At 38.5% G+C, this 25,324-nt stretch overlaps 1 protein-coding gene across 1 annotated transcript in view; it reads left to right on the top strand.

The window, feature by feature from the left end:
- The window catches only part of ttn.1 (titin, tandem duplicate 1), a 137,423-nt gene that overhangs the window by 41,338 nt on the left and 70,761 nt on the right, over nucleotides 1-25,324 (top strand). The window contains 53 exon segments of the mRNA XM_030787649.1: nucleotides 102-343; nucleotides 435-512; nucleotides 600-623; nucleotides 819-875; nucleotides 961-1,008; nucleotides 1,354-1,413; nucleotides 1,742-1,813; nucleotides 2,320-2,385; nucleotides 2,597-2,677; nucleotides 3,240-3,818; nucleotides 7,558-7,641; nucleotides 8,101-8,145; nucleotides 8,468-8,857; nucleotides 8,901-9,075; nucleotides 9,254-10,341; nucleotides 10,981-11,028; nucleotides 11,139-11,537; nucleotides 11,677-11,946; nucleotides 12,499-12,774; nucleotides 12,870-13,009; nucleotides 13,185-13,311; nucleotides 13,403-13,669; nucleotides 13,817-14,083; nucleotides 14,300-14,563; nucleotides 14,652-14,791; nucleotides 14,938-15,064; nucleotides 15,172-15,438; nucleotides 15,631-15,897; nucleotides 16,046-16,312; nucleotides 16,402-16,541; nucleotides 16,706-16,832; nucleotides 17,420-17,562; nucleotides 18,188-18,311; nucleotides 18,478-18,744; nucleotides 18,872-18,969; nucleotides 19,086-19,254; nucleotides 19,389-19,655; nucleotides 19,838-20,104; nucleotides 20,199-20,477; nucleotides 20,578-20,986; nucleotides 21,074-21,198; nucleotides 21,308-21,574; nucleotides 21,659-21,928; nucleotides 22,015-22,314; nucleotides 22,472-22,774; nucleotides 22,925-23,112; nucleotides 23,234-23,348; nucleotides 23,432-23,716; nucleotides 23,821-23,972; nucleotides 24,055-24,202; nucleotides 24,314-24,491; nucleotides 24,677-24,798; nucleotides 24,885-25,172. Coding sequence (XP_030643509.1) covers nucleotides 102-343; nucleotides 435-512; nucleotides 600-623; nucleotides 819-875; nucleotides 961-1,008; nucleotides 1,354-1,413; nucleotides 1,742-1,813; nucleotides 2,320-2,385; nucleotides 2,597-2,677; nucleotides 3,240-3,818; nucleotides 7,558-7,641; nucleotides 8,101-8,145; nucleotides 8,468-8,857; nucleotides 8,901-9,075; nucleotides 9,254-10,341; nucleotides 10,981-11,028; nucleotides 11,139-11,537; nucleotides 11,677-11,946; nucleotides 12,499-12,774; nucleotides 12,870-13,009; nucleotides 13,185-13,311; nucleotides 13,403-13,669; nucleotides 13,817-14,083; nucleotides 14,300-14,563; nucleotides 14,652-14,791; nucleotides 14,938-15,064; nucleotides 15,172-15,438; nucleotides 15,631-15,897; nucleotides 16,046-16,312; nucleotides 16,402-16,541; nucleotides 16,706-16,832; nucleotides 17,420-17,562; nucleotides 18,188-18,311; nucleotides 18,478-18,744; nucleotides 18,872-18,969; nucleotides 19,086-19,254; nucleotides 19,389-19,655; nucleotides 19,838-20,104; nucleotides 20,199-20,477; nucleotides 20,578-20,986; nucleotides 21,074-21,198; nucleotides 21,308-21,574; nucleotides 21,659-21,928; nucleotides 22,015-22,314; nucleotides 22,472-22,774; nucleotides 22,925-23,112; nucleotides 23,234-23,348; nucleotides 23,432-23,716; nucleotides 23,821-23,972; nucleotides 24,055-24,202; nucleotides 24,314-24,491; nucleotides 24,677-24,798; nucleotides 24,885-25,172 — 11,246 coding nt within the window.

The raw sequence follows: 25,324 nt of genomic DNA, 5'->3' as shown, positions 1-25,324 counted from the left end.
GGTTGTATCCAAAACCTTTGGGAAAACACCAATTTTCCTCTTCGTTCTGTGCTGCTGATGCTTAAACGACTGAAACCATTGACCTGACAATATCTAAAAAGTGATCCCAATCTTGTCCCGTTATCTGTTTTAGCGGAGCAAATTCAGTTCACTAAACGTATCCAGAACATTGTGGTGAAATCGCGCCAATCTGCGACATTTGAATGTGAGGTTTCTTTTGACAACGCTGTTGTTTCCTGGTACAAAGACTCATGGGAACTTAAGGAGAGCCCAAAATATACCTTCCGACGTGAAGGTCGACGTCACTTTATGACCATTCGCAATGTCACCACTGAAGATGAAGGTGTGTTCATTTAAAAGAAGCAGAACATTTTTTTTTTCGTATCCCATGACAAATGAATATTGGATACTGATCACCTTCACTGATCTTTTAGGAGTATACTCAGTGATTGCGAGATTGGAGCCGATGGGTGAAGCTAAAAGCACTGCAGAGCTTTATCTGTCAGGCAAAGGTATCTAAATATTAGAGTAGAGAATTACTATGTGCTGCGCAGCTAAGTGTTGATTCTCCAGTAACGTTATTTTACCTCCTTTCACAGAGATAGAGTTAGGAACAAAATATGGTGAGTATTCATATTGTATCTGTCAGAAACCTAATCAAAAACAATAACTCCATTTTCCTGTCAGTTGATTTTATAATCTCATACTAATTTAGTAATCAGCAATATTAAACACATTGAGTTTTCTGTACTTAGGATTCAAAGTAACCTGAAATAGAAGGTAATTCTTTATATTTAAATTATTCTCAATATCTTTAGATGTCCCCGATACATCAATACACGTGCCCGATGTATCACCTGTAATTAGCCTTAAAGGTAAGAACAGATTAAATAATTGCTAATTAGATACTTTTATGATATAATATATGATATTAAAAAAACACAATTTCTGATTTAAAAGATGAGTCATCCGTATACTATCATTACGAGGAAAAGATGGAACTGACAGGTATCGTAATCCGGTGTGCTATTCCATCATTAACATAAATTCATTCATCACACGTTCCCTCCCATCTTAATCCCAATTTCTTCTTTCTGTCTGGCTTGAAATACATGTAACTATCAAATAAAATGCCATTCAGTTACAATTCATTCATCATCATTAACCCATAAGCGTTTTTTGGGGGGTTTCTGCTAATTTTCTAATCATCCACAATAAGCCTCACATAATAACTCGAGTGAAAACACAAAAGCTAATGTAACAAAACTGATTGATTTACACTCTGACTGAAATTTATGAAGTTTCTCTTTCTCTGTATGAACGATTATCAACTGCCTTCCTTTGATATGCTAGCACATGAGAGCTGGACATTCCAAGAAGAAAGAGTAATATCTGACTATTCTTCGGCTCAAGGTATCGCACAACTAATGAAGACCTTGAAATTGAAACAGTTCATGCTCACTTTATGTATGAGCACTGCAACATCTTTGTCTCTCTTGACTTAAACCTCTTCTTTTTGTGTGTCCATATGCCACTGGCTTATGTGGTTTTGAGTCTTAGCAAAATTATGGTTTGGCATAATTTTCCCCACATCATTTTTTCTTTGTTTCTTTTGTAACTGTCACTATATTTCATGTTTCTGATGAAACCTATGAATTCATAGGCCTGAACTGTAAATTGTTTGTATTATGAAGAGTGGAGAGAATTCTGTTGTTCACAAAATTCAATTATTTTTCATCAGAACCGAAGAAGCCAGTTGATGAAAGTGTACCCAAAAGAACATTGGAGATGACAGAGGAAGTACCTAAAAAAGGTATTGCGATGAGAGTAATGCTTGTAGCAGGCTTAGCTTATGGCTGACTACGCTAACGCAGACTTCGCTATTAATATTTACATATGCTAAGCCTTTTAAGCTCTCTGTCAAGCTCTGTTAGCTCTTTGGTCTGTTAGCCCTTTTAAGCTCTCTGTTAATCTCTTTGGTCACCTGTATTCAAGTAATCCATTTTTCAAGTCTTTTATGTGAGCAAAATATTTTGTGTTTGTGTCTTTGTCTGTTGGTGTGTATGAATGTCTATTTTTGTGTTTGTGTGTGTGTTTGTGTTAATGTGTGTGTGTGTCATGGGAGGGGGGCAGTTCTTGAATGTCAGTGTGAATTGTTAATGTGTCATACATTGTTTTGTTTTGTTTTTTGTTCGTCTGAAGCTTTATAACACTCTGCATTACGCTTTTGCAAAGAAGGAAGTGCATGGTTGCTTATGCACAAAAGATTGCTGTTGCTATTGAAGTCTAACTTAGTCAATGTTTTTTAAGTACCTGAAGTTTTCAAGAAACCAGACGAGAAACCTGATACAACAGTTGTACAGGAAGCACCAACACCAAAGAAAGGTATTCAAAGATCTGGCTGCTAATGTGTCTTTTTCATTCAGAATCTATCTCAAAGGGTTTGTCTGTTTCTTGTCTCAAAGTACATGTTTTTCTTCTATCTTTGTAAGTGTATGTACCTTATAGTGTGCCAAATTTGGCACACCCTTCTGGATTTTAGAGATATTGCCTTTAACAGAGTAAAATATTGACACGACACTGTGATATTTTCAAGTACCAGAAGTCAGTAAACCAGTGGAAGAAAAAATCACTCAAGTGAAAGTGACAGAGGAAAGAGACTACTCCACACCTAAAGGTATTGTCAGAAATGTTTTGTCCTTATTAATGTCTATTATTAACTCAGTTCTTGTTAATGTCTCTTTGTATCGTCATATCCCTGATGTGCACCAAAGTCTGTAACTGTTTTTAAAGATCTTGAAACTTAAACCATATGTTGTCAAAATTCATGTCAGTATGTCAAATTTTATATATTGTGCAGTCAGTTAGGTTTTATCCTTATTTCTTGTCAGTATGTGAAATGTCTTCAATGCATGAATTCTTATAAATGTATCTGTGAACTAAACAGTGATAAATATGTCCTAAGTACACTGTTTTCTAGTTCTTTAATGTAGTTCTTGTGGAAGTCTTTGCTGTTTCTGTCAGCACCTGCTCTTCTGGGATCTAACAGTATTCTGTATTGCCTGAAGATTATCCAAAACCCGAAACAGCCGTGGTCACTGAATCTAAGCCTCAGGTACCACCTCAAATGAAACCTGAAGTTACGGCTGAACCCAAATTGGAGATTAAACCAGAGCCTGAAGTGAAGCCAGAGCCAAAGCCTGAAGTGAAGCCGGAACCGAAGCCTGAAGTAAAGCCAGAGCCGAAGCCTGAAGTGAAGCCTGAACCAAAGCCTGAAGTGAAGCCTGAACCAAAGCCTGAAGTGAAGCCTGAACCAAAGCCTGAGGTGAAGCCAGTACCGAAGCCTGAACCGAAGCCTGAAGTGAAGCCTGAACCGAAGCCTGAACCAAAGCCTGAAGTGAAGCCTGAACCAAAGCCTGAAGTGAAGCCTGAACCAAAGCCTGAAGTGAAACCTGAACCAAAGCCTGAACCAAAGCCTGAGGTGAAGCCAGAGCCAAAGCCTGAAGTGAAGCCTGAAGTGAAGCCAGAAGTGAAGCCAGAGCCAAAGCCTGAACCAAAGCCTGAAGTGAAGCCAGAGCCAAAGCCTGAACCAAAGCCTGAAGTGAAGCCTGAACCAAAGCCTAAAGTGAAGCCTGAACCAAAGCCTGAAGTGAAACCTGAACCGAAGCCTGAACCAAAGCCTGAACCAAAGCCTAAAGTGAAGCCTGAACCAAAGCCTGAAGTGAAACCTGAACCGAAGCCTGAAGCAAAGTCTGTGCCAAAGCCTGAACCAAAGCTTGAACCAATTGCAAAGACAGCTGAGGTTCCTGCAGTTAAAGGTATTGTTGAGATACTTGCTTATTTGTCTTATTTCACGTGCTAGCTTCTCTTTGTATGTGCTGTCCTCTTTAGTACTGTGTTTGTCTATTTCTATTTCTTATTTGTTACATGTCAATGTGATACTAACAAGTCTTAATAGTAACCCATGGCAAAATGCTATGTCTGTTGTTTTGAATATTGCTTTCTTTTGGAGGATCTTACCAGCTCTTGATCATTTCTTGAGTTTTTTTTTTTTTTTAATCAAATCTGTCTTTCAACTTCTTAGTTTGTGCGTGTGTGTGTCTTATGATGCATTTTTTGCATTATTCTTAACTTAAATATTATTTAAAAGAACCAGCTGCTCCCAAGAAACCAGAAGCTGCCACCCAACCAGACTTAGGCATAAAGAAAGATGAGACATTGCCCCAAAGACCATTTAGTGCTCCAACACAAGGTACCTTTGAAATCACTGTAGATGTTGTGTCTTTAAAATACCTTAATATGTTGTTACTTGAGTGAGTGTGCCATCAGTTTCTTAGATCTGTGATTTGTGGTCTGTATGGTGTGTCTGTTTGTCTGGTGCTTTGTCAACAAGTTCTCTCTTAATGTTTTCTTAATCTTTACATGTTGAAGCACTTATCTGAGTGTGATTTGTGCCAAATTATGCTGCCTTAGCATAAAAAATGTAAGAAAGTTAATTTTCTTTTTAAGCACCAAAAGATGTGAAGGTAACAGAAGCACCAACGGCAGAACCAACTAGAGAAACAGAGCCGGCTCCAGTGCCCGCAGAGCCACAAAAGCCAGAACCAACTAGAACAAAAGAATCTGTGCCTACTCCGTCAGAGTTGCCAAAGATAAAGCCAGTTAAAAAAACAGAACCTGAAGTTATCTTTGCGGAGCCTCCTAAAGCAGAAGTAACTGGGAAACCAGAGCCTGCACTGGTCCTTGTGGAGCGGCCGATGGTAGAGCCAACTAAAAAAACAGAGCCTGCTACACGTCCTTCAGAGCTGCCAAAGGCAGAACCAATTAGAGAACCCTCTCTTGCAGTGTCACCAAAGATAGAACCAACCAAAAAGCAGGAACCAGCATATAGTCCTGCAAAGGAGACTCCTCCACAAAAAGGTATCTTTAGCTGAAAGGGAAAAACCCACTTCGCCACTCTTTATCCCCTCTTTCTCTTATATTTAACATAATTATGTACTGTCAGTGTGCACAATGCAGGATGCTTTAGACTCTGTGCACAGTAAAATGTACAGTGCTGTCTAGAATCAAATTTATTGTCAATCTTTGCATGACAAATCTTGCAATTATTCTTGTGTCTGTGTTGTCCTTCATGTCTTGCTTGTTTGTCTGGTACATTACATCTCTTAAGTGACTGAAATAACACCAACAGAGGTACCAGCTGTGAAAATACCTGAAGCTAAACCTGAGAAGGAGGCGGTCCCTACCAGAGGTATGCCTGAGATCTTGTAGGAACGCAAGGGTATTGTTACGCTAAAATATTGTTATTTTTGATTTTCTGCCTACATTTTTCTCCCAAAGCATTTACTTTTTAACTGAGCAGATCAAAAACAAACACATTTAAATTAAATAAGAGAATGATTAGTGTAGTCATGAGACGGCAATTAAAAATAAAGTCAAAGAAGCATGCAGCATTCACTTTAAATTTCTATATCTGTCATTTGGTAAGCTCAGCAGAAATTACTCTTTAAAAAGCCTGATGGAAAAAAGAAACAAGAAATGCCTTTGCATTCAATTCATTCCATAATATTCTGAATAATTTTCAGAATGATTTTAATTATCTCCAGTCTTACAGACCAAACTTTCTTCAGTGCTTAAACTGTGGGCTGTCTGTGCGTATATTCTGTTTGTGTATTATGTGTTGAAACTCTTCTGCCACCGCAATATGGTGCCTACACGTCTTAAACATCTTTTATCTTCAAAATCTTTGCAGTTTCATCAAGGACTAAACAAAAAATTGATACAATGGATATATCAGAAAAAACGGAGATAATTTCTTTGACAAAGGAAGTATGTGAAAGAGAGGCAATCTTACATGATAAAGAGAAAACGTCTTATGAGCCAGAAAAGTCTCTGTCATTCAGTAAGTTTTTATCTGATTCAAAAGAGGATTCTTATGCAGCTGAAGAGATCATTCAAGGAAGAGGATCTGTAATCACTGAAGTGAAGAAGCCGGAGTCAGAGATTCTACAGAAGAAAGAAAGCGTTATAGAATCACTACAGAGTGAAAAGATGATGAAGACTGAGGAAATTTCACACCCAGGAGATGTACTAAAGGAAGTACAGACTGAAAGGAAAGAAGTGCAAAAGAAGACAGTGAAAATTTCTGCAGCTGATACAATACAAGATATAATTGTTGCTAAGAAAGAAACAGAAACAGTTTCATTAAAAGCTTATTTATCTGATTCAAAAGGAGATTCTTATGCAGACAAAGAGGAAATTCAAAGAAGAGGATCTCTAATCACTGAAGTGAAGAAACCGGAGTCAGAGATTCTACAGAAGAAAGAAAGCGTTATAGAATCACTACAGAGTGAAAAGATGATGAAGACTGAGGAAATTTCACACCCAGGAGATGTACTAAAGGAAGTACAGACTGAAAGGAAAGAGGTGCAAAAGAAGACAGTGAAAATTTCTGCAGCTGATACAATACAAGATATAATTGTTGCTAAGAAAGAAACAGAAACAGTTTCATTAAAAGCTTATTTATCTGATTCAAAAGGAGATTCTTATGCAGACAAAGAGGAAATTCAAAGAAGAGGATCTCTAATCACTGAAGTGAAGAAACCGGAGTCAGAGATTCTACAGAAGAAAGAAAGTGTTATAGAATCACTACAGAGTGAAAAGATGATGAAGACTGAGGAAATTTCACACCCAGGAGATGTACTAAAGGAAGTACAAACTGAAAGGAAAGAGGTGCAAAAGAAGACAGTGAAAATTTCTGCAGCTGATATAATACAAGATATAATCGTTCCTGAAAAAGAAATGGAAGAAGTTTCATTTAAAACTGAAGTATCACTAAAGAAAACAGTCACCACTGATAAAGAGGCTACCAAAAAAGATGAGCCTCCGCAGAGACATATTAGCCAAAAGACAGAAATTACAACTCCGAAGAAACAAGAAATTCATGATGTTAAGACCACTGCTGCAATAGAAGATATCCCAGTTACAAAAGCACCAGAGATACCAAAACAACAACTAATAACAAAAGTGATTGACAGAAATGTAAGCGAAGAACACGTAACATCTTTGAAAGGTATTTAAATGAAATTCTTCAAATCTTGAATATTTGGTCATGTTCTTTACCTTGTTTGTCTTATCTTGTTCTATGATGTATAATCTTCCAACAGTAGCAAAACTGGAATGTCTTCTTTTATTGTGGGTGTGTGAGTGCATGTCGTTTGTATAGGTCTTTCTTCCTTGTCTTCGTTCTTTTATTTATTTATTTATTTTTTTTAAATGTGTGATACGTCTTCTTAGACAAGACAGCCTCAAGTGAGAGGACTCCTGTTTCAGACAAAGTTGTTTCCTCTACAAAAGGTACACAAAGGATGCTTAGGAGACCTTAAAAATACTTTGCTCTTATCTGAAGTCTGTCTTATGGTAGTGCAACATGCTTCTTATTGTTGCATGACTGTGTCTCAGTGTTGTTTTCCACTTATATATCTTGTTAAGTCCATGTGAATTCTTTCCATTTACTATAATCTCAAGGTTATGACCATAGTATACTTTTATTTTAAGAGCCTACTGTAGAGAAGAAACCATCACCACAGATATCTGAGCCAACAATTGCTCCAATTGCACAGAAAGTTTCTCCCCCTGAAGGTAGAGTCTCTCTTTTGATGTGTGTCACAAGAGATTCTTTGTATGTGTCTAAATATCACTTTTCTCTTTAATCCTCATTAATACTTTGTGTCTTGTTATATGAGGTGTCCCTAATTTGTGCACTACTGCGTGTTGCAGTGTATTTCAAGTAAATAATTATTGTTTCCATTGCTGTGCTTAATGTCTTGCTTTCTCACCAAGTCAGTGGACATCAGAATCTAACTCTTTTGAATTGTTTTGTCCTCTTATGTATGCAAAATGAATGGCTTCTCTTAATTTCCATTAGAATGTGGGTTATTATTTTAATTCAACAAATTATCACAACAATCACAGAAAATGCTTTGTGAAAATCTGTTAAAAAAAAAAAAAAGAAGTGGTGTGTTTACCAGTTTTTTACCGGCTCATTTTAATCGATTTGTGTCTTCTAATCTGTTCAACTAAATTTGATTTCCAAACCAGATGCAGACAAAGGCCCTGTCACAGCTCCTGGACCTGTGAAGAAAGGTATGGTGATTATTTCATTACTTATGCCACATAGTGACAGAAAATGTGTAATTCACAAATGTAATGACTATAAATGTGATAGCTTGTTGAAAAAATGTTCTATGTCACAGTTTTTAAAAATTATTATTCAGTTATTTGTTTGTTTATTGTGTGTCTATGTCACTGCAAAATGTCTCTGATATATAAATGTTGTTTTGACTTGTTGTCCTTACTTGTTTCATTATATAGTGATAATGACGTATTTGTTGTTTTGAGTTGTTGTTATGTGTGTTTCGCACCTCTATGTTATACTTAGTGTTCCATAATGCATTTGTTGCCTTAGAAAAATCTAGCGCTACGGCAGCAATTCTTAAACAAAAGAGTAAACTTCATGTTGAGGAGACAGAAATATTTGAGAAACCAACCTTAAAGAAAGTCATCACGTGGTCTGAGGACCGAGATGAAAAGCATGACACCGTACTTTTGAAGAAAACCCCAAAGGTTTCTCATGAGGAGCCACATCCAGAGCCAGAACCAATTCTACAAAGAGTTGTAGAAACTAAGAGTTTTGCAGAGGAGAAAATGTATTCTGAGGCTGATACTAAGGTGTTGAGTACTGGCGCTTGGGAAGCAGAGAAGAAAATATGGTCATATGAAAGCATAACAATAGAGGAGAAAACAACAGAAAGTCTGGAAGAGACATATGAGCCTATACAGTTCAAGGAACTTCAAGGTGTTTCCACAGATGTTGCTGCAGAGAAAACGTGTGGTAACAGCGAAGACAGTTCAAGAGGACACAAAGGTTGAGAAAAAAGCAGCTATTAAGAAAACCATGACTCCAAAAGAAGAAGCACCGAAGGCACCTAGTGTGAAGAAAGTATCTCAGTTGCCATCAAGCAAGAAAGAGCAAGAAATTGTGAAATTAAAACCTGTTGAAGATAAACCTGCAAAGCAAATAAGGACTGATGAACCAAGAGACACTGAAAAAGAAGAAAGAAACATAGTTTTGAGAAACTTGAGAAGCCTCCAAAAGATGAGAATTTGAAGACCCTATTTCCCCAATAAAAAAAACTGAAACACCTCCTCCCAAACCTGACAAAGACATCTCTGTACTTAAACCTGTGGACAGAACTCATGAAGATAACATTCCTGAGGAAGCTGGAAGACCGCTTACAAAAGGAAAACGACTTCCAACAGAAGAGCTAGAACAAGAAAAAGTTGAACTGAAACCAGTAAAGAAAGGGCCGAAAACTGAAGTCCCTGCAGAGAAAATTTCTTCCAAAACAACTGAAAGAAAGCCCACGGATATCAAAATACCAGATAGAGATGCAAAGGAAGCAACTGCAAAGAAACCTGATGTCCAACAAGAGAGAGCTGATAGAGGTGAGACACCAGACAAAAAACCTGACAAGGTTGAGAAGGTCGAGTCACTGCATAAGGAAGAGGTGCCTACAAGTCCATACAAGACCATCCCAGTGAAAAAAGCGGAGAGCCCAAAAGTAGCAAGCCCCCTAACTCTAAAAAAAGGTGTTTATTCACCAAAGGAAGCAACGGAAAAAGAGGAAGTTTCACTAAAACCTGTGGAACTGCCCAAAAAGGACACTGAACTGAAAAAGACTCCCTCACCCAAGGTTGAGAAATCAAAAGAGAAGAGTTTGAAGGAAAATGAAAAGTCAGAATTACCAAGAAAAGGTGGTCTTCCACCAAAGGAAAAGGAGGAGAAAGAAGGAATATCATTAAAACCTGTTGAACGTCCCAAACACGAAGCCGATGTGAAAAAGACATCCTCACCAAAGACTGAGACGGCAAAACCAAAAGCAGTTGAATCTCTTCCAGTAGAGAAGAAACCTAGTGCAGACCTTTCCAAAAAACTACCTAAGAAAATTTCACCCAAAGATTCAATTGAAACTGTTACTCTGAAAAAAGTCCCAACAAAAGTCTCACCTCAAGATCAAAAAGTTGTTGAGAAATCTCCTGTGAAAACTGATAAAGATGTGCCAGCAAGAACTCAGGTGTCTCCAGAAGCTGTACAAATGCAAAAGGTTCCAACTCAACAGGAGGAAGAAGTATTTGAAGAGAAGCCTGAAGTTGAGGACAAGGATGAGGAGGAAACATGGGCATGGGAGCTTTCTCCTCAAGATAGTTACTCTGATGATCTGTCTGATTTGATGGAAGATGGGGCTCTTGAAACTCCAGGAATGCCAGGTGACAAGAGAGGTGAGATGGGGACAGCCAAAGGTTACCATTCATTTCTCATGGCTTCCAGAAAACATTTCATCCCAAGTAATACCCATCCTTATCAACTCCCATTTTAACCTTTTTTTTTAACTCTTCTTTGTCTTGGTCTGTTACATGTACTGTCACATTGTGTTGTCATTTGTTTGTCCATCCATTTGTGTGTCTGTCTGTCCAACCACAGTGATAATTTTTATGACAATTTCTCACAGTTCATTCATTGTACATCATATGCATTAATCCTCCATCCATCCATCTCTAATGTCACAGCATGTCTTTTTTTTTCTTTTCTTTTTTTTTCTTCTTCTTTATCTTTTTTTCTTTTACAATAGTTTAAGTTGCTCATCTCTAAAATCACGAGCCATCTCCATCTTCGCTGTGACACAATTTACTCCTTTAATGCATTAATCTACACATAAAGAAAAAAATATGCATATGTTTATGCACTTCATGCTGTTTTTTTGAATATTGTAAAATGTTTTAGCAAGTCCTGAGGATTCTACGTGTCTTTACAGCAATATAAAATCAATGTACATTTAACTAAGATGTTTGTATGTAAGTATGTAATTTAGCATTCAACTGTAAATGCTTCGAAATGCTTAATAATATCTTTTTTGATAGACGGAAAACCAAAAGAGGAGGCAGCAGGCAGAGGCCGAGGACTCAAACGTGAGAACACATATTATTATATCCTTAAGGATTAAATAGAAAGAATCAAGATCATTTGTCTAAATGTAGTTCATAAATCTTAATAACATACAATTGCAATATAATTTCAGCAAGACAAACACCTTCCCCTGGTGATCCTGACAAGAGGAAAGGACTGAAACCTGGTGGTGGAGGGGACAAACCTCCTGGAGACTCACCTTTTGGTTTCCAGCTCAAAGCAGTTCCTCTTAAGTTTGTGAAGGAGCTCAAAGACATTGTGCTGCAGGAGGCTGAGTCAGTTGGTTCTTCTGCTGTATTTGAGTGCCAGATCTCACCCTCCACTGCTGTAACTACTTGGATGAAGGATGGAAGCAACTTGAGAGAGAGCCCAAAACACAAATTCACTTCTGATGGCAAAGACCGTAAGCTGGCTATCATTGATGTCCAGCTCTCTGACACTGGAGAATACACATGTGTCGCCAAGCTGGGTAACAAAGAGAAGACATCCACCGCCAAACTTATTGTAGAAGGTTTGTACAAAAAACAGTATCAAAGGTTCTGTCATTGCTCTAGAACTGTAAGTTGACAAAGAACTGTGTACGTGTTCCAGAGAAACACTGCAGGTCGGCTGACCATCGTGTTTTTGCCTCTTTTGTTTCTCTGTAATAGAACTGCCAGTCAAATTCACAAAGACCCTGGAAGAGGAGACTTCTGTTATAAAGGGTCAGCCTTTGTACATTACCTGTGAATTGAGCAAAGACAGGGATGTGGAATGGAAGAAGGATGGAAAGCCTCTCAAAGCAATTGCTGGCAAAGTTGCAATCAACGTGATTGGACTGCAGCGTGCCGTAACAATCCAGGACTCAAATGATGATGATGCTGGAGTCTACACATGCGAATGTGAACACTTAAAAACTCAAACCAATGTTAAGATTATTGGTACGTAATTCACATTCCTATAATTATGTGAGGAATACATCATGACAGATTTATTTGTGTGAAACATACTGACTAGGGTAATGCAATTACAGGGGACCATACCCTCTAGTTGTCCTGTTGCTTGAAGAAACTAAAATTTTCTAAGAGAGCTAGCTAAGCAAGCTGAATAAAAGATAATGAACATTTGAAATGTAGAATTTCATATTATGAACAGGCAGTTTCTGCATTTTACTTTATATTCTCCTTGCTAAACTTCAAGTTGACATGGTATTTCATTTCATTTCACTTTTGTGCTTTAGCTGCCATCTTGCTTGGCAGATTGAAGTGAGTAAATGCAATAATATGGAAATAGGATTATGCAATTAATAGTGACACTATCTCAAATGTGTAATTTGTAATATTTTGTTCTTCAGTCAAAGAGAAATTCTTAGCATCTTAGGAGCATAAATTTAGCACAGTAAATTTTCTTTGTCAAAGCTGTGGTTAAAAATGAAATAATAATATGTGTATTTCTGTCTGATTCCAACTGACTCAATAATTTGGATTTTGTAGAAATTATCAGAGATTGGTTGGTGAAGCCTTTGAGGGACCAGCATGTCAAACCAAAGGCTACCGCCACATTCAAGGCTGAACTCTTCAAAGACACTCCAAACTGGAAGTGGTTTAAGGGAGACACAGAAATCCCCACTGATCCTACAGACAAAAGCGAGGTCAAAAAGGATGGCAAAGAGGTCACTCTAACCATCAAGAATTCCCAACCAGATGATATTGGAGAATATGCCATTGAAGTAGAGGGCCGTAGATATACTGCAAAGCTAACACTCGGAGGTAAAAGACATAGCTCGTTTCATATAATAAAATGATGAGAATCTACTCATGAATACAGTCCTGATTTAACTTTGTGTGTTGGGATTGCCTCACAGAGAGGGAGGCTGAGATCTTGAAGCCTCTTGTTAGTGTGGAGGTGAAAGAGAAAGAGGAGGCCAACTTTGAAACTGAAATTTCTGAGGATGATGTTGTGGGAGAATGGAAGCTTAAAGGACAAGTTCTGACAAGATCTCCGGTGAGAATCTTTTACAGTTAAACATGTATCATGATTGCCGAGATGATGCCCATAGATTCTTTTTTAATTACATGCAGTATTATCTTAAGTTTTAATTAACGTATAATGTGTGTGATAGAACATACAAGTGATTCTGCAACCGTTGCATGAATTATGTTTTTTTTTTTCTGTCAAGACATGCGACATCAAAGCAGAGGGCAAGAAGAGATTCCTTACTCTCAAGAATGTTCAGCTTGATCAGGCTGGTGAAGTGTCTTACCAAGCTCTAAACGCTATAACAAGTGCAATGCTAACAGTGAAAGGTAAGCAAATGTTTTGTGTTTGTCAGAAGTGTGATTTGATGTGCATAAATCAGCAAAGAACTCTTACGAGCAATATTCTCATACCTCCCAGAAATCGAAATGGACTTCACTGATCCTTTGAAGGATGTTTCTGTGCCTGAAAAGAAACAGGCAAAGTTTGAGTGTACAATCACCAAGGATGTATCAAAAGTTATGTGGTTTAAGGGTTCTGATATTATAACATCAGGAAATAAATATGAAATTATTGATGATGGAAAAAAACATATGTTGATCATAAATGACTGTGACTTCGATGATGAGACCACTTATACTATTGAGGTCTTGGGCAAAAAGTCAACTGCTAAACTGACGGTGGAGGGTAAGTCTTGGCTATCATCAACCATAATGATCATAATACATAAACCCAAATTGTCTTGTGATATAAAGGTGATATTGCCATTTTTTATTAGTTACTGAGTAGTGGATCCTCAGAATGAAACTGTTATGCACTAAACTGATATTGTAGGGATGAGGCTGAAGTTCACCTCTCCGTTATCGGATCAAACTGTGAAGGAAGGTAAAACGGCTCGGTTTGAGATTGAACTCTCTCATGAGAATGTACCAGTGATATGGTACAAAAATGATATAAAAATCCATCCAAGCAGAACTGTGATTATCCATGTGGAAGGATTAAAACATATAATAGAAATCAAGGATGTAACTCTAGATGATACTTGCCAAATAAAAGCAGAGGCAAAAGGAATAACGACTGTGGCCAAACTGGTGGTGATAGGTAATCCTCTCTCTGAATCTCACTTACTGATTTGTTGCAGTTAACTTCTGCTTTCCTAGATTTGTTTAAAAGAAGTTGTAATATAAATTAAATCATATCATTGTTCAGTAGTTTTGCCAATATAAATTATATCCTTTATGGAGTTCAGTAGCAAACAAAATATAGGTTTTGTACATTTTATAATCTTTAATATCTGGATACAATTGCTTTTTGCAGAGGGTGATGCATACTTCACGGTCAAGCTGCAAGATTATACTGCAGTTGAAAAAGAAGAAGTCAATCTTGAATGTCAGCTGAGTAGAGATGTTCCTGTCAAGTGGTTCCACAATGAAACAGAAATCAAAGCTTCTAAGATGGTTACCATGAGAGCTGAGGGAATTCGAAGAATTCTTACTATTAAAAAGGTTGAGAACAAAGATAAGGGCCAGTATGTTTGTGATTGTGGAACAGACAAGACAAAGGCTAACGTAAATGTTGAAGGTAAGCACTGAGAACAAATAACAAAAACTGGTTACTGTAATTTATTCCTTTCCTTACTAGCTTCATTACACCATCTACTTGATTGCAGCTCGTGACATCAAAGTGGTGCGCCCGATGTATGGTGTTGAGCTCTTTGATGGAGAGACGGCTCGTTTTGAAGTAGTAATCTCAGAGGATGATATACATGGCCAGTGGAAACTGAAGGGAGAAGTGCTCACTCCTTCACCTGTAAGCCTAGTAACTTTAATGCACATTTCAGTATTGCGTCTTTTAAGTCCAGTGCCTCTAATAATGCCACCACTCTGTGAGTTTTTAAAAAAAATGATGGGAACTCATTATTTTTTCCTTTGACATTTCTCGTTTTTGTGAATCAGGATGTTGAAATAATTGAAGATGGAGCAAAGCACACTCTCACACTGTACAACTGCAAAGTTTCCCAGACCGGAGAGGTGGTTTTCCAAGGGGCAAATGCCCAGTGTGCTGCAAATCTGAAAGTGAAAGGTATTTCCTTCTCCTAAGTTGGTACAGTGTTTTGTGGTTCTGGTGACTAGAATGTTATGAACAGAATGGTCTCCAAATACAATATTTTTCATCTTTGTGAATTTTAGAGCTGCCCATCACTTTCATCACACCCTTGAGTGATGTGCAGGTGTATGAGAAAGATGAGGCAAAGTTCGAATGCGAGTTATCAAGAGAGGCAAAGACCTTCCGTTGGCTGAAAGGATCTCAGGAGTTGAAGCCTGATGATAAGTTTGAAATCCTCCAAGAGGGAAAACGTTACACTTTGGTTGTAAAATCAGCTGCTTATGAAGATGAAGCCAAGTACATGTTTGAGGCTGAGGACAAGAGAACTACTGGCAAACTGGTCATACAAGGTGAAAAAATTCACTTTAACTCACAGAAGTCAAATTCACTGCTCACTGTTCACAGTGTGGGTGTGCAATCACAGATATATAATCTTTAATCTTAATCTTAACTTGAAATGTAAAGATGAAAAATGCAATGAACTTCTATTGCCTTCAAAACCAATTTTTTTTCCCTATTGTTTACTTTTCTTTCCTCATCAGGAATCCGTCTTGAGTTTGTCAGGCCCATCAAAGATGTCACCGTTAAAGAGCGTGAAACTGCAGAATTCAGTATTGAGCTCTCACATGAGAAAATTCAAGTCACATGGTACAAAAATGATGTGCGCTTGCATCCCAGCAAAGTAGTGCACATGTCAGAGGAGGGTAAAATCCACATCCTCTCCTTTAAGGAAGTATCCATCGATGACACCTCTCTTATTAAGGTGGAAGCTCTTGGGAAAAGCTGTGAGGCCATGCTCACTGTTCTTGGCAAGTACAACTCAGCATATTACGTTCATTGCATGATATATGACAATGTAAATAGGATGATTCTTATTCTGTGGCATATGTGAAAAGCATTAATTAGGGTTCCATGCAAAAAAATTGAACTGATTATATTTTGCGGGGGTGACTTTAGAGGGAGAACCTTACTTCACCAGTAAACTGCAAGACTACACTGCGGTTGAGAAGGATGAAGTTGTGCTGAAGTGTGAACTCAGCAAATCCTCTGCTGAAGTGAAGTGGTTCAAAGATGGAAAGGAGATCACTCCCTCCAAGAATGTCCTCATCAAAGCCGATGGAAAGAAGCGAATTCTAACAGTTAAGAAGGCTGAGAAAGTCGACATTGGAGAATACACTTGTGATTGTGGTTCTGACAAAACATCAGCTAAACTGAACATTGAAGGTATGTGCCTCTACTCTGACTGTTTGAGCAGAATTTTCAATGCTATCCATAAATCAGTAAGCTCATATTATTTTTTCTCTCTTCTGCAGAACGTGACATTAAGATTGTGCGTCCACTGTATAGTGTGGAGGTCACAGAGACAGAAACTGCTCGCTTTGAGACAGAGATTTCAGAGGAAGATGTACACGGTCACTGGAAGTTGAAAGGAGAGGCACTTCACCAGTCTGCTGTAAGAATATATACCTATTGATCACAATGTTACTATCTTTTTCAACTTTCTAATAATCCATATCTCCTCTAAAACAAGTGATGAATAAATTAGTCGAGAATTTCTCATTGGTTACAGTGCAATTTGAAAAGGCAATTAAGTTACATTTTCTTCATAATTAATAGGACTGTGAAATCAAGGAAGAAGGCACCAGGCACATGCTCATTCTCTATAATGTGCGAATGGACATGGCTGGTGGAGTTGACTTTCAGGCTGCAAACGCTAAATCCAGCGCTCAGCTCAGAGTTAAAGGTGAGAAGAAGTAACTACACATGCACATGCACATGCTCATGCACAGAAAGTCTCTCGTCACAAAGCACAGTATAGTGTCAGGACGTTTTTAGAGCATGAAGACAAAATTCATGGCAGGATTGAGGTGTCCCTTTCTCTGTTTATTCCTATTAAATATTTGAGAGTTAGGAATTTAAAAAAAAATCATGAAAGTCTCATCTGTATCAGAATTTTCTTCATGTCTGGTTACACTTGCCCTGGCATTCTGTTTCATGGAAACTTCTGGAAACAATAGACATCTTGTCATGGCTTGACTGGTGGCCAGTCAAGCGTTGTGTCTATTTTGGAGGCTTCACACTTTATCTAGAGTGGGTGTAGGGTGCTTGGCAGAGCTACAGCACACCTCCTATCTCAGCTCACCAGTCATTACAAAAAATCTCAATATGCTAATGGGAGGGACCTCCTACTGATAAACTCAGAGGCCTCAGTTGCCTGAGAGGTTTGCTGTCTTTAGAACATTAGCCTTTCTCTCTTGGAGCAATATGAGGATTTTTAGTTAAGAAATTGTCCCTTGGGATGACTAACAATGACTTCCTTTCAAACTAAAGCACGAGTGATTGGCCTGATGCGTCCGCTCCGGGATGTTACTGTTACTGCTGGAGAGACTGCCACTTTTGACTGTGAGCTCTCATATGAAGGCATTGCTGTTGAATGGTTCCTTGGAAGCACAAAATTGGAACCAAGTGACAGGGTAAGTTCCTTTTTTTTTAAGTGAAAGGAACACTGGTTTTTATTCATCCATCAGTTTTTCTGTCAAGTGTCAGAGTCAAGATAAATGTGAATTTTACATTTTGCCATAAAATGTGTTTTTTTCCATACTGAAATCTCTTGAATCTCTTAGTAATAAACAATTTTTCGGGTTTACCTTAGAAGTTTCAGCCATTTTACAGGTAACATTTTGAGAAATTGTGTGACATGTTCTAAGCATATAAGGGCCTTCAGCAGGAGTCTGAAATTCCATTGTTGTACATGATTCAGGATTTGAGATAACATGAGGGGACTGTTCTGGCCTGCAAGTGCTGCTCTGGTTATTTTTAACTGTCAGAGGAGTGTCTGTTGAAGCAGAAGAGAATCATGTAGAGCCACAGTATTTTACTTTTCACATGAATTTGTGGGTGTTTAATACTTTTTTGCAATAGAAACTGAGTACTATTCTGGTTCGTTCAATTAACATTTGTCTTACAGCAGTTCATAGGTGATATTAAGGCTTTCCTGATGTTGTAAGAATGTTTGTATAACACATCTGTGAAACACTAGCTGATGATCTCCATCCTTAGAAAAAAGTAATTCTCATTTACTACTATTGTTATGTTTAGGTTGTCACCAGAGCAGAGGGCAGATTGCACAGTCTTACTCTCAGAGACGTTAAGCTATCAGAGGCTGGCGACATCAAACTCACTGCAAAGGACTTTCACACTCAGGCCAAACTCAATGTGAATGGTAAAAAAAAAAGATATATAAAACACTTCTTCCATTATGTCCTATTATCATGTACACATCCATCTTCAACTTCAGAAACAATGTTCTTATGATTCTAATAGATGTTCACACTAGTATACACATTGTTGCAGTGAGTATAACATGTTGGACGTAAAATTTCACACAGAACCACCAGTTGAGTTCACCAAACCTCTGGAAGACCAGACTGTTGAAGAAGAGGCCACAGCCATTCTGGAGTGTGAGCTCTCCCGAGAGAAAGCAGATGTTAAATGGTTGAGAGATGGACAGGAAATCCGCAAAACTAAGAAGTATGAAATGATTGCTGAGGGGCGTAAGAGGAAACTCATCATCAAAGACTGTACGCTTGATGATTCAAAGACATATACTTGTGATGCAAAGAACTTCAAGACTTCAGCTTTCCTTAACGTTGAGCGTAAGTAATGGAGAGAGTAAACAAGTGGTTTAATGACAAGAGAATCGTAATATTGTAGTATGAGGACAAAAATGACCAAGCAATATTTTAAGGAATATTTACACTGTGTTTCACTATTGTTTTATAGCACCACATGTTGAGTTTACCAAGCCCCTTCATGATGTTGAGGTCAAGGAGAAGGAATCTGCAAGATTTGAATGCGAAGTGTCACGTGAAAATGTCAAGGTACTCCAGCGTTGCGTTTGGAAGATCAACAAATCAAACGTTTTACCAAATGAATACTTCTGCAATTACATATGTCCATGTCATAAAATAACATGTCTGAATTCTCTTACAAACAGGTTCGCTGGTTTAAGGATGGCGGTGAAATCAGAAAAGGCAAAAAGTATGAAATTATTGCCAAAGGAGTCCAGCATATTCTCATCATTCACAAGTCAGTCTTTGATGATGAGGCTGAATATGAATGTGATGCAAGAACCTCCAAGTCCTCTGGCATGCTGACTGTTGTTGGTGAGAAAAATTAATTTTTCAGATTAATTTTCATTTCTTACTCCAGTTTTTGTGGAGAATAAAACAAATATATTTAATATATGCTTCATATTTAATAGTTAATATATTTATATTTTTAATGCATTTCTTTGCAGAGGAGGAGGCTAGATTCATCAAAAATCTATCTAATGTTGAGGGCACTGAAACAGACAGTATTAAAATGATTTGTGAGGTATCCAAGCCCAGTGCAGACGTCATTTGGTACAAGGGTGATGAGGAACTGCCCGAGGGTGGAAGATATGAACAAATTGCAGACGGAAAAAGGAGAATCTTGATCATCCAGGACCTTCGTACTGAGGATGCTGGAGAATACAACTGCAGACTGCCAAATTCTAAAACATCAGCAACATTAAAGATCAGTGGTATGTTACTCAGAAACTCAGCTTTATGGGCTATTGATAGTGAAATGTCACTCTTGCTTTAAATGTCAAACTTCTCATATGATCAGTGCAGAATTATACATTGCACATATAGCCTGATTTACCTGTATATTGTAACTGCAGTCACTGGTTTTCAAGAGCTGTAATAACATTTGTTTTTCTAGAATTGGCTGCTGAGTTCATTGCCAAACCCCAGAGCCAGGAAGTGGTTGAGGGTGAAAAGGCTGAGTTTGTTTGCTCAGTGTCCAAAGACACCTATGAGGTTAAATGGTTCAAGGGTGAAAAAGAACTTCACAATGATGATAAGTATGAAATTGTCAGTGAAGGCAAGAGACGATCACTCATCATCAAAGACTGTGAACGAAAGGATGAGGGTGCATTTTATGCCTTCATAGGATCTGTCAAGGCTTCAGCAGACTTGTTTGTGATTGGTAGGTATTTGTTCAAGTAACATCTTTAATTGGACTTATTAATGCTTTAATCATAACAGAAACTTGTATTAATATTAAATTGATCTTTTTATAGAAAAACTCAGGATAATCACTCCCATCAAGGATACACAAGTGAAGGAGGGACAGGAGATTGATCTGAACTGTGAAGTGAATTCAGAGGGAGCCAAAGCCAAGTGGCTGAAAAATAATGAGACAGTGTTTGAGAGCAGCAAGTTTATCATGGTCCAGAAAGATACAGTGTTCTCTCTGAGGATCAAAGCTGCAGAAAAGTCAGATGAGGCCAAGTACACAATTACTCTAACAAACCATCGTGGTGAACATGCTGAAAGTTCTGCCAATGTCACTGTACAAGGTAAAAGGCTATATATACATTGCATTAACTGTTATTATAATCCCAGGAGAAAGAAAATTTACATTTCATTTCTAAATTTCTGAATATTTTCTATCTACAGAGGAGCAGCTGAGGATTATCGAGCCTCTTGAGGACTGTGAAACAGAGGAGAAAAAGACAGTCAGCTTCACATGCAAGGTGAACCGACCTAATGTTACAGTTCAGTGGATGAAGGCTGGACAGGAGATCACCTTCAGCAAGCGTATTATTTATCGCGTCGACAAAAACAAGCACACTTTGACCATCAAAGATTGCAACATGGACGATGAGGGTGAATACACTGCCATTGCTGGAACAGACAAGTCAACTGCTGAGCTGATCATTAGTGAAGCACCTACTGACTTCACCACACAGCTCAGAGATCAGACCATCACTGAGTTTGAGGATGCTGAGTTTGTTTGTAAATTGTCTAAAGAGAAGGCTCAAGTTAAGTGGTACAGGGATGGCCGTGAGATCAGAGAAGGGCCAAGGTAACAAATTTGTTTGAGTTTACCAAAGATGTATGACTTATTTCATGTATTTTATAGACTGATTTACTGACATTCAAAAACTTGTAGATATCACATGGAGAAAGATGGCAAGACTTGCATACTCCGTATTAAGGAGTGCAGACCGGATGATGAATGTGAATATGCCTGTGGAGTGGAAGACAGGAGATCCAGGGCCCGCCTCTTTGTTGAGGGTAAGGACCGAAAAATGTCAGCATCTAAATGAAACAGTTCATGCATGCGTATAGTCACTAATTGCTGTATCATTTGGTATAAACATTTACTCTTCTTGCTATTTTCCAGAGACCCCAGTTGAGATTGTCAGACCACCTACAGATGTATTTGAGCCTCCAGAGTCAGATGTTGTCTTCGAGGTTGAGCTGAATAAGGACAGAGTTGAGGTCAAATGGATGAGGAACAACATGATCATTGTCCAGGGAGACAAGTACCAGATGATAAGTGAGGGAAAGGTTCACCGCCTTCAAGTATGTGAGATCAGACCTCGTGATCAGGGCGAGTACAGAGTTGTTGCCAAAGACAAAGATGCAAGAGCCAAGCTGGAACTAGCAGGTATTTTAAAATCAGCATTGACATTTATGTTTTCCTCCAAATAAAAAGAACACTCCTTATGAAGTTGTGCCTCTTTTCCCACAGCTGTGCCAAAGATCAAGACTACAGATCAAAATCTTGTAACGGATGCTGGCAAACCTTTTGTCATGACTGTTCCTTATGATGCTTATCCCCGTGCGGAAGCAGCATGGTTCTTTGAAAGTACCAGCCTGCCAGTGCAGAACATTGACACATCCGTAGACAGGACAGAGTACAGGCTTAAGGATCCAAAGAAGTCTGACCAGGGCAGATACAAGATCGTCATTAAGAACAAACATGGACAGGGAGAGGCCTTCATCAATTTGGACGTTATTGGTGAGTTGGCAGCACAAAAATTCTTAATTTTATGCTTTAGTTACAGCTATATATTAACAACGGTTACAATAACACTATACATTTAGATGTACCTGGCCCTGTGAAGAACCTGAGGGTTATTGATACTGCTGATGGTGAGGTGAGTCTCGCCTGGGACGAGCCTGAAAATGATGGTGGCAGCAAGATCTTGGCTTACGTTGTGGAGAGGCGTGACGTTAAGCGCAAAACCTGGACCCTGGCCACAGACCGTGCAGATTCTCCCGAGTACTGCGTTAGTGGATTGCAGAGAGACAATATGTACCTCTTCCGAGTTTGTGCTCGCAACAGAGTTGGCAATGGAGCAATTGTCACAACTGATACTCCTGTTCAAGCCAAAAATAAATTTGGTGAGTACTTCTTTGACTTAAGTCTTGAACAATGAGGATGAGAAAAGCAATCTTCAAGTTGCATTTTTTTTAACTTGAAGATTTATAAATGGAGAGAAAATGAGAATTATACATATATAATAAATTCTTATGCAGTATTTCCTCTATTTTGTTCAAGATGTTCCTGATGCACCTCAGAATGTCATGGTTGGAGTTGTAAATAGGTTTGGTGCCACTGTCTCTTGGGAGCCCCCATTGTCTGATGGAGGCTCTGAGATCACATCCTACATCATTGAGCTCCGTGACAGGACCTCTGTGAGGTGGGAGGCGGCCATGATAACCAAACCAGAAGATCGTACAGCCACTCTCAATGATGTTGTTGAAAACAAAGAATACATCTTCCGTGTCAGAGCAGAAAATAAGGCAGGAATTGGCAAGCCGAGTGCTGCTACTGATGCAGTGAAAATAATGGATCCTATAGGTTAGTAAGGGATAAAAGAACAAAAACAAACAGCAACAATTGTTTTTTTAAATAAAAGGATATGGTAGGCTGTACTATAACTGTAGGCTATGCCATACCTGTAGACACAACTTGAGAACATGCATTCAGTAACATGTATCTGTGTTACAGAGAGGCCAAGCCCACCTCTGAACTTCACCTACACAAATCAGACCAAAGAATCTGTTCAGCTGTCATGGGAGACCCCCCTCAGCAATGGAGGCAGTATGATCACGGGTTACATCATTGAGAGATGTGAAGATGGCACAGACAAGTGGCTAAGATGCAATGCCAGACTCTGCCCAGACCTTTACTACAAGGTATTTCAGTAGCTCTCAGACTTCAGTGTTGGTACATATTAACGTGGCATGTTGTTGTGGATGTTTTTTGGTTTCCCATTTTAATAAAAGAATAATTATAATGCTTGTTTCTGTAATGAAGGTGTCTGGACTGAAGTTTGGACAGAAGTATCACTACAGAGTGCTTGCTGAAAATGCAGCTGGAGTTTCAGATCCAGCCGAGAAGATTGGGCCTCTTTTGGCAGATGATCCACATTGTGAGTCCTCTAAATAAATAAAAAAAGTGTTTTCCTACTCTGATATCTGTATATTTATAATTACTCATTTTTGATTCTTTTAGGTGCACCCACAATGGACCTGAGTGGATTCAAAGATGCCCTGGAGGTCATTGTCCCTCATCCTCTTACAATTCGCATCCCTATTACTGGATATCCAGTGCCAAAAGCCAAGTGGACTTTTGGTGATAAGGAGCTTACTGCTGGTGATCGGGTGTCTATGACTACTAGGGCTACCTATACAGAGCTAGTCATTGCCCCAAGTGTCCGTCCAGACAAAGGCACATACACGTTGCATTTGGAGAATGATGTGACTACAGTATCAGGAGACATTGAAGTCAATGTCATCGGTGTGTAACTTGTTTGTGACATAGGATAAAGTACATTATTGCCTTATTTTAGATCACTTCAAGGTTGCAATTAAATATGTGTATATCCTCTTCTACTTATTTAGCCTGTCCAAGTGCACCCAAAGACTTCAAAGTTGCAGAAGTCACTAGGCGTCATGTGCATCTCATGTGGGAGGCACCAGAGCATGATGGAGGAAGCCCTGTAACAGGTTACAATATTGAAAAGAGAGAAGTATCGCGTAAAACCTGGGTCAAGGTTAGTGCTATGCTTTTTTATGACACACAATAATTATTTTTTTATTTTCAACAGGCATTAATTATATAAATGCTTTTTTCAGGTCATGTCAGGAGTCCAAGACCTGGAATTCACAGTTACCGATGTCATTGAGGGCAAGGAATATTTGTTTAGTGTTTCTGCCTGCAATAAATGTGGTCCAGGTGAACCAGCATACATTGATGAGCCAGTAAATGTGTCCTCACCAGCAAGTAAGTTATTCCAACAATAAAAACAATGTTTGCAGTGTGTTCAACAATAGGAAACTATGAGGCATAGATGGATATGTATTTAGATAATGTGGGGATATTTTTGCCGTGCAGCTGTTCCAGACCCACCTGAGAACCTGAAATGGAGAGATAAGTCAGCTAAGGGTATCTTCCTGATGTGGGAACCTCCCAAGTATGATGGTGGTGCTGCCATTAAAGGTTATATTGTTGATAAGTGTGCTCGGGGCACTGACAAATGGGAGGCCTGTGGAGACCCTGTTCCTGAGCTTAAGTAAGTAGTGATGTTCATCCAGATATTTTTCAAATATCCTTGATGATATATTTGATTTGTTAAGGATTTTAGGCCTGCTGTGGCACTGCTGTAACACATTTTGGGTATCTCAAAGCTGTATGAAAGTTCATGTTGCCAGTATCAAACATACAGACTAGAAATTTAAATGTATGTGTCAACTGCAGGTACCAGGTCACTGGTCTCACTGAGGGACAGTGGTATGCCTACCGTGTGAGAGCTATGAACAGGCTGGGTGCAAGTACACCATGCAAGGCCACTGATGAGATCCAGGCTATAGATCCTAAAGGTAACATTCTCTTATGCATTTTCCTGGCTATTTACAATTTTTTTTTCTTAATCGTAAACTTACTGATTGTCCATTTGATTTTACAGAACCTCCTGAGATTCAGCTGGATGTGAAACTGCTGGCTGGCTTGACTGCTAAAGCTGGTACAAAAATTGAACTTCCAGCTGATGTGCTTGGAAAACCAGAGCCTAAAGTAAAATGGACAAAGGCTGATCTTATTCTCAGGCCTGATGACAGGATTACCATTGATACAAAGCCTGGTCATTCTACACTGGTGATAGCCAAAACAACAAGATCAGATACAGCTACGTACATCATTGAGGCAGTCAACTCCAGTGGCCGTGCTACTGCAACTGTTGATGTCAATATTCTTGGTATACCTCATTTGCATTTTCATCCTTTTTAGACAGTTTATATATATATATATATATATATATATATATATATATTTTCATGGATTGCCAGTTTTAAAGAATAATTAAGTAGATATATTACTTAATCATACTTCAACCAATGAGGTAATAAT

Source organism: Chanos chanos, chromosome 10 (assembly GCF_902362185.1).
Source record: "Chanos chanos chromosome 10, fChaCha1.1, whole genome shotgun sequence".
Lineage (NCBI taxonomy): Eukaryota > Metazoa > Chordata > Actinopteri > Gonorynchiformes > Chanidae > Chanos > Chanos chanos.
The sequence above is the reverse complement of the archived record's forward strand: the minus strand, read 5'-3'. Positions and strand labels throughout refer to the sequence as shown.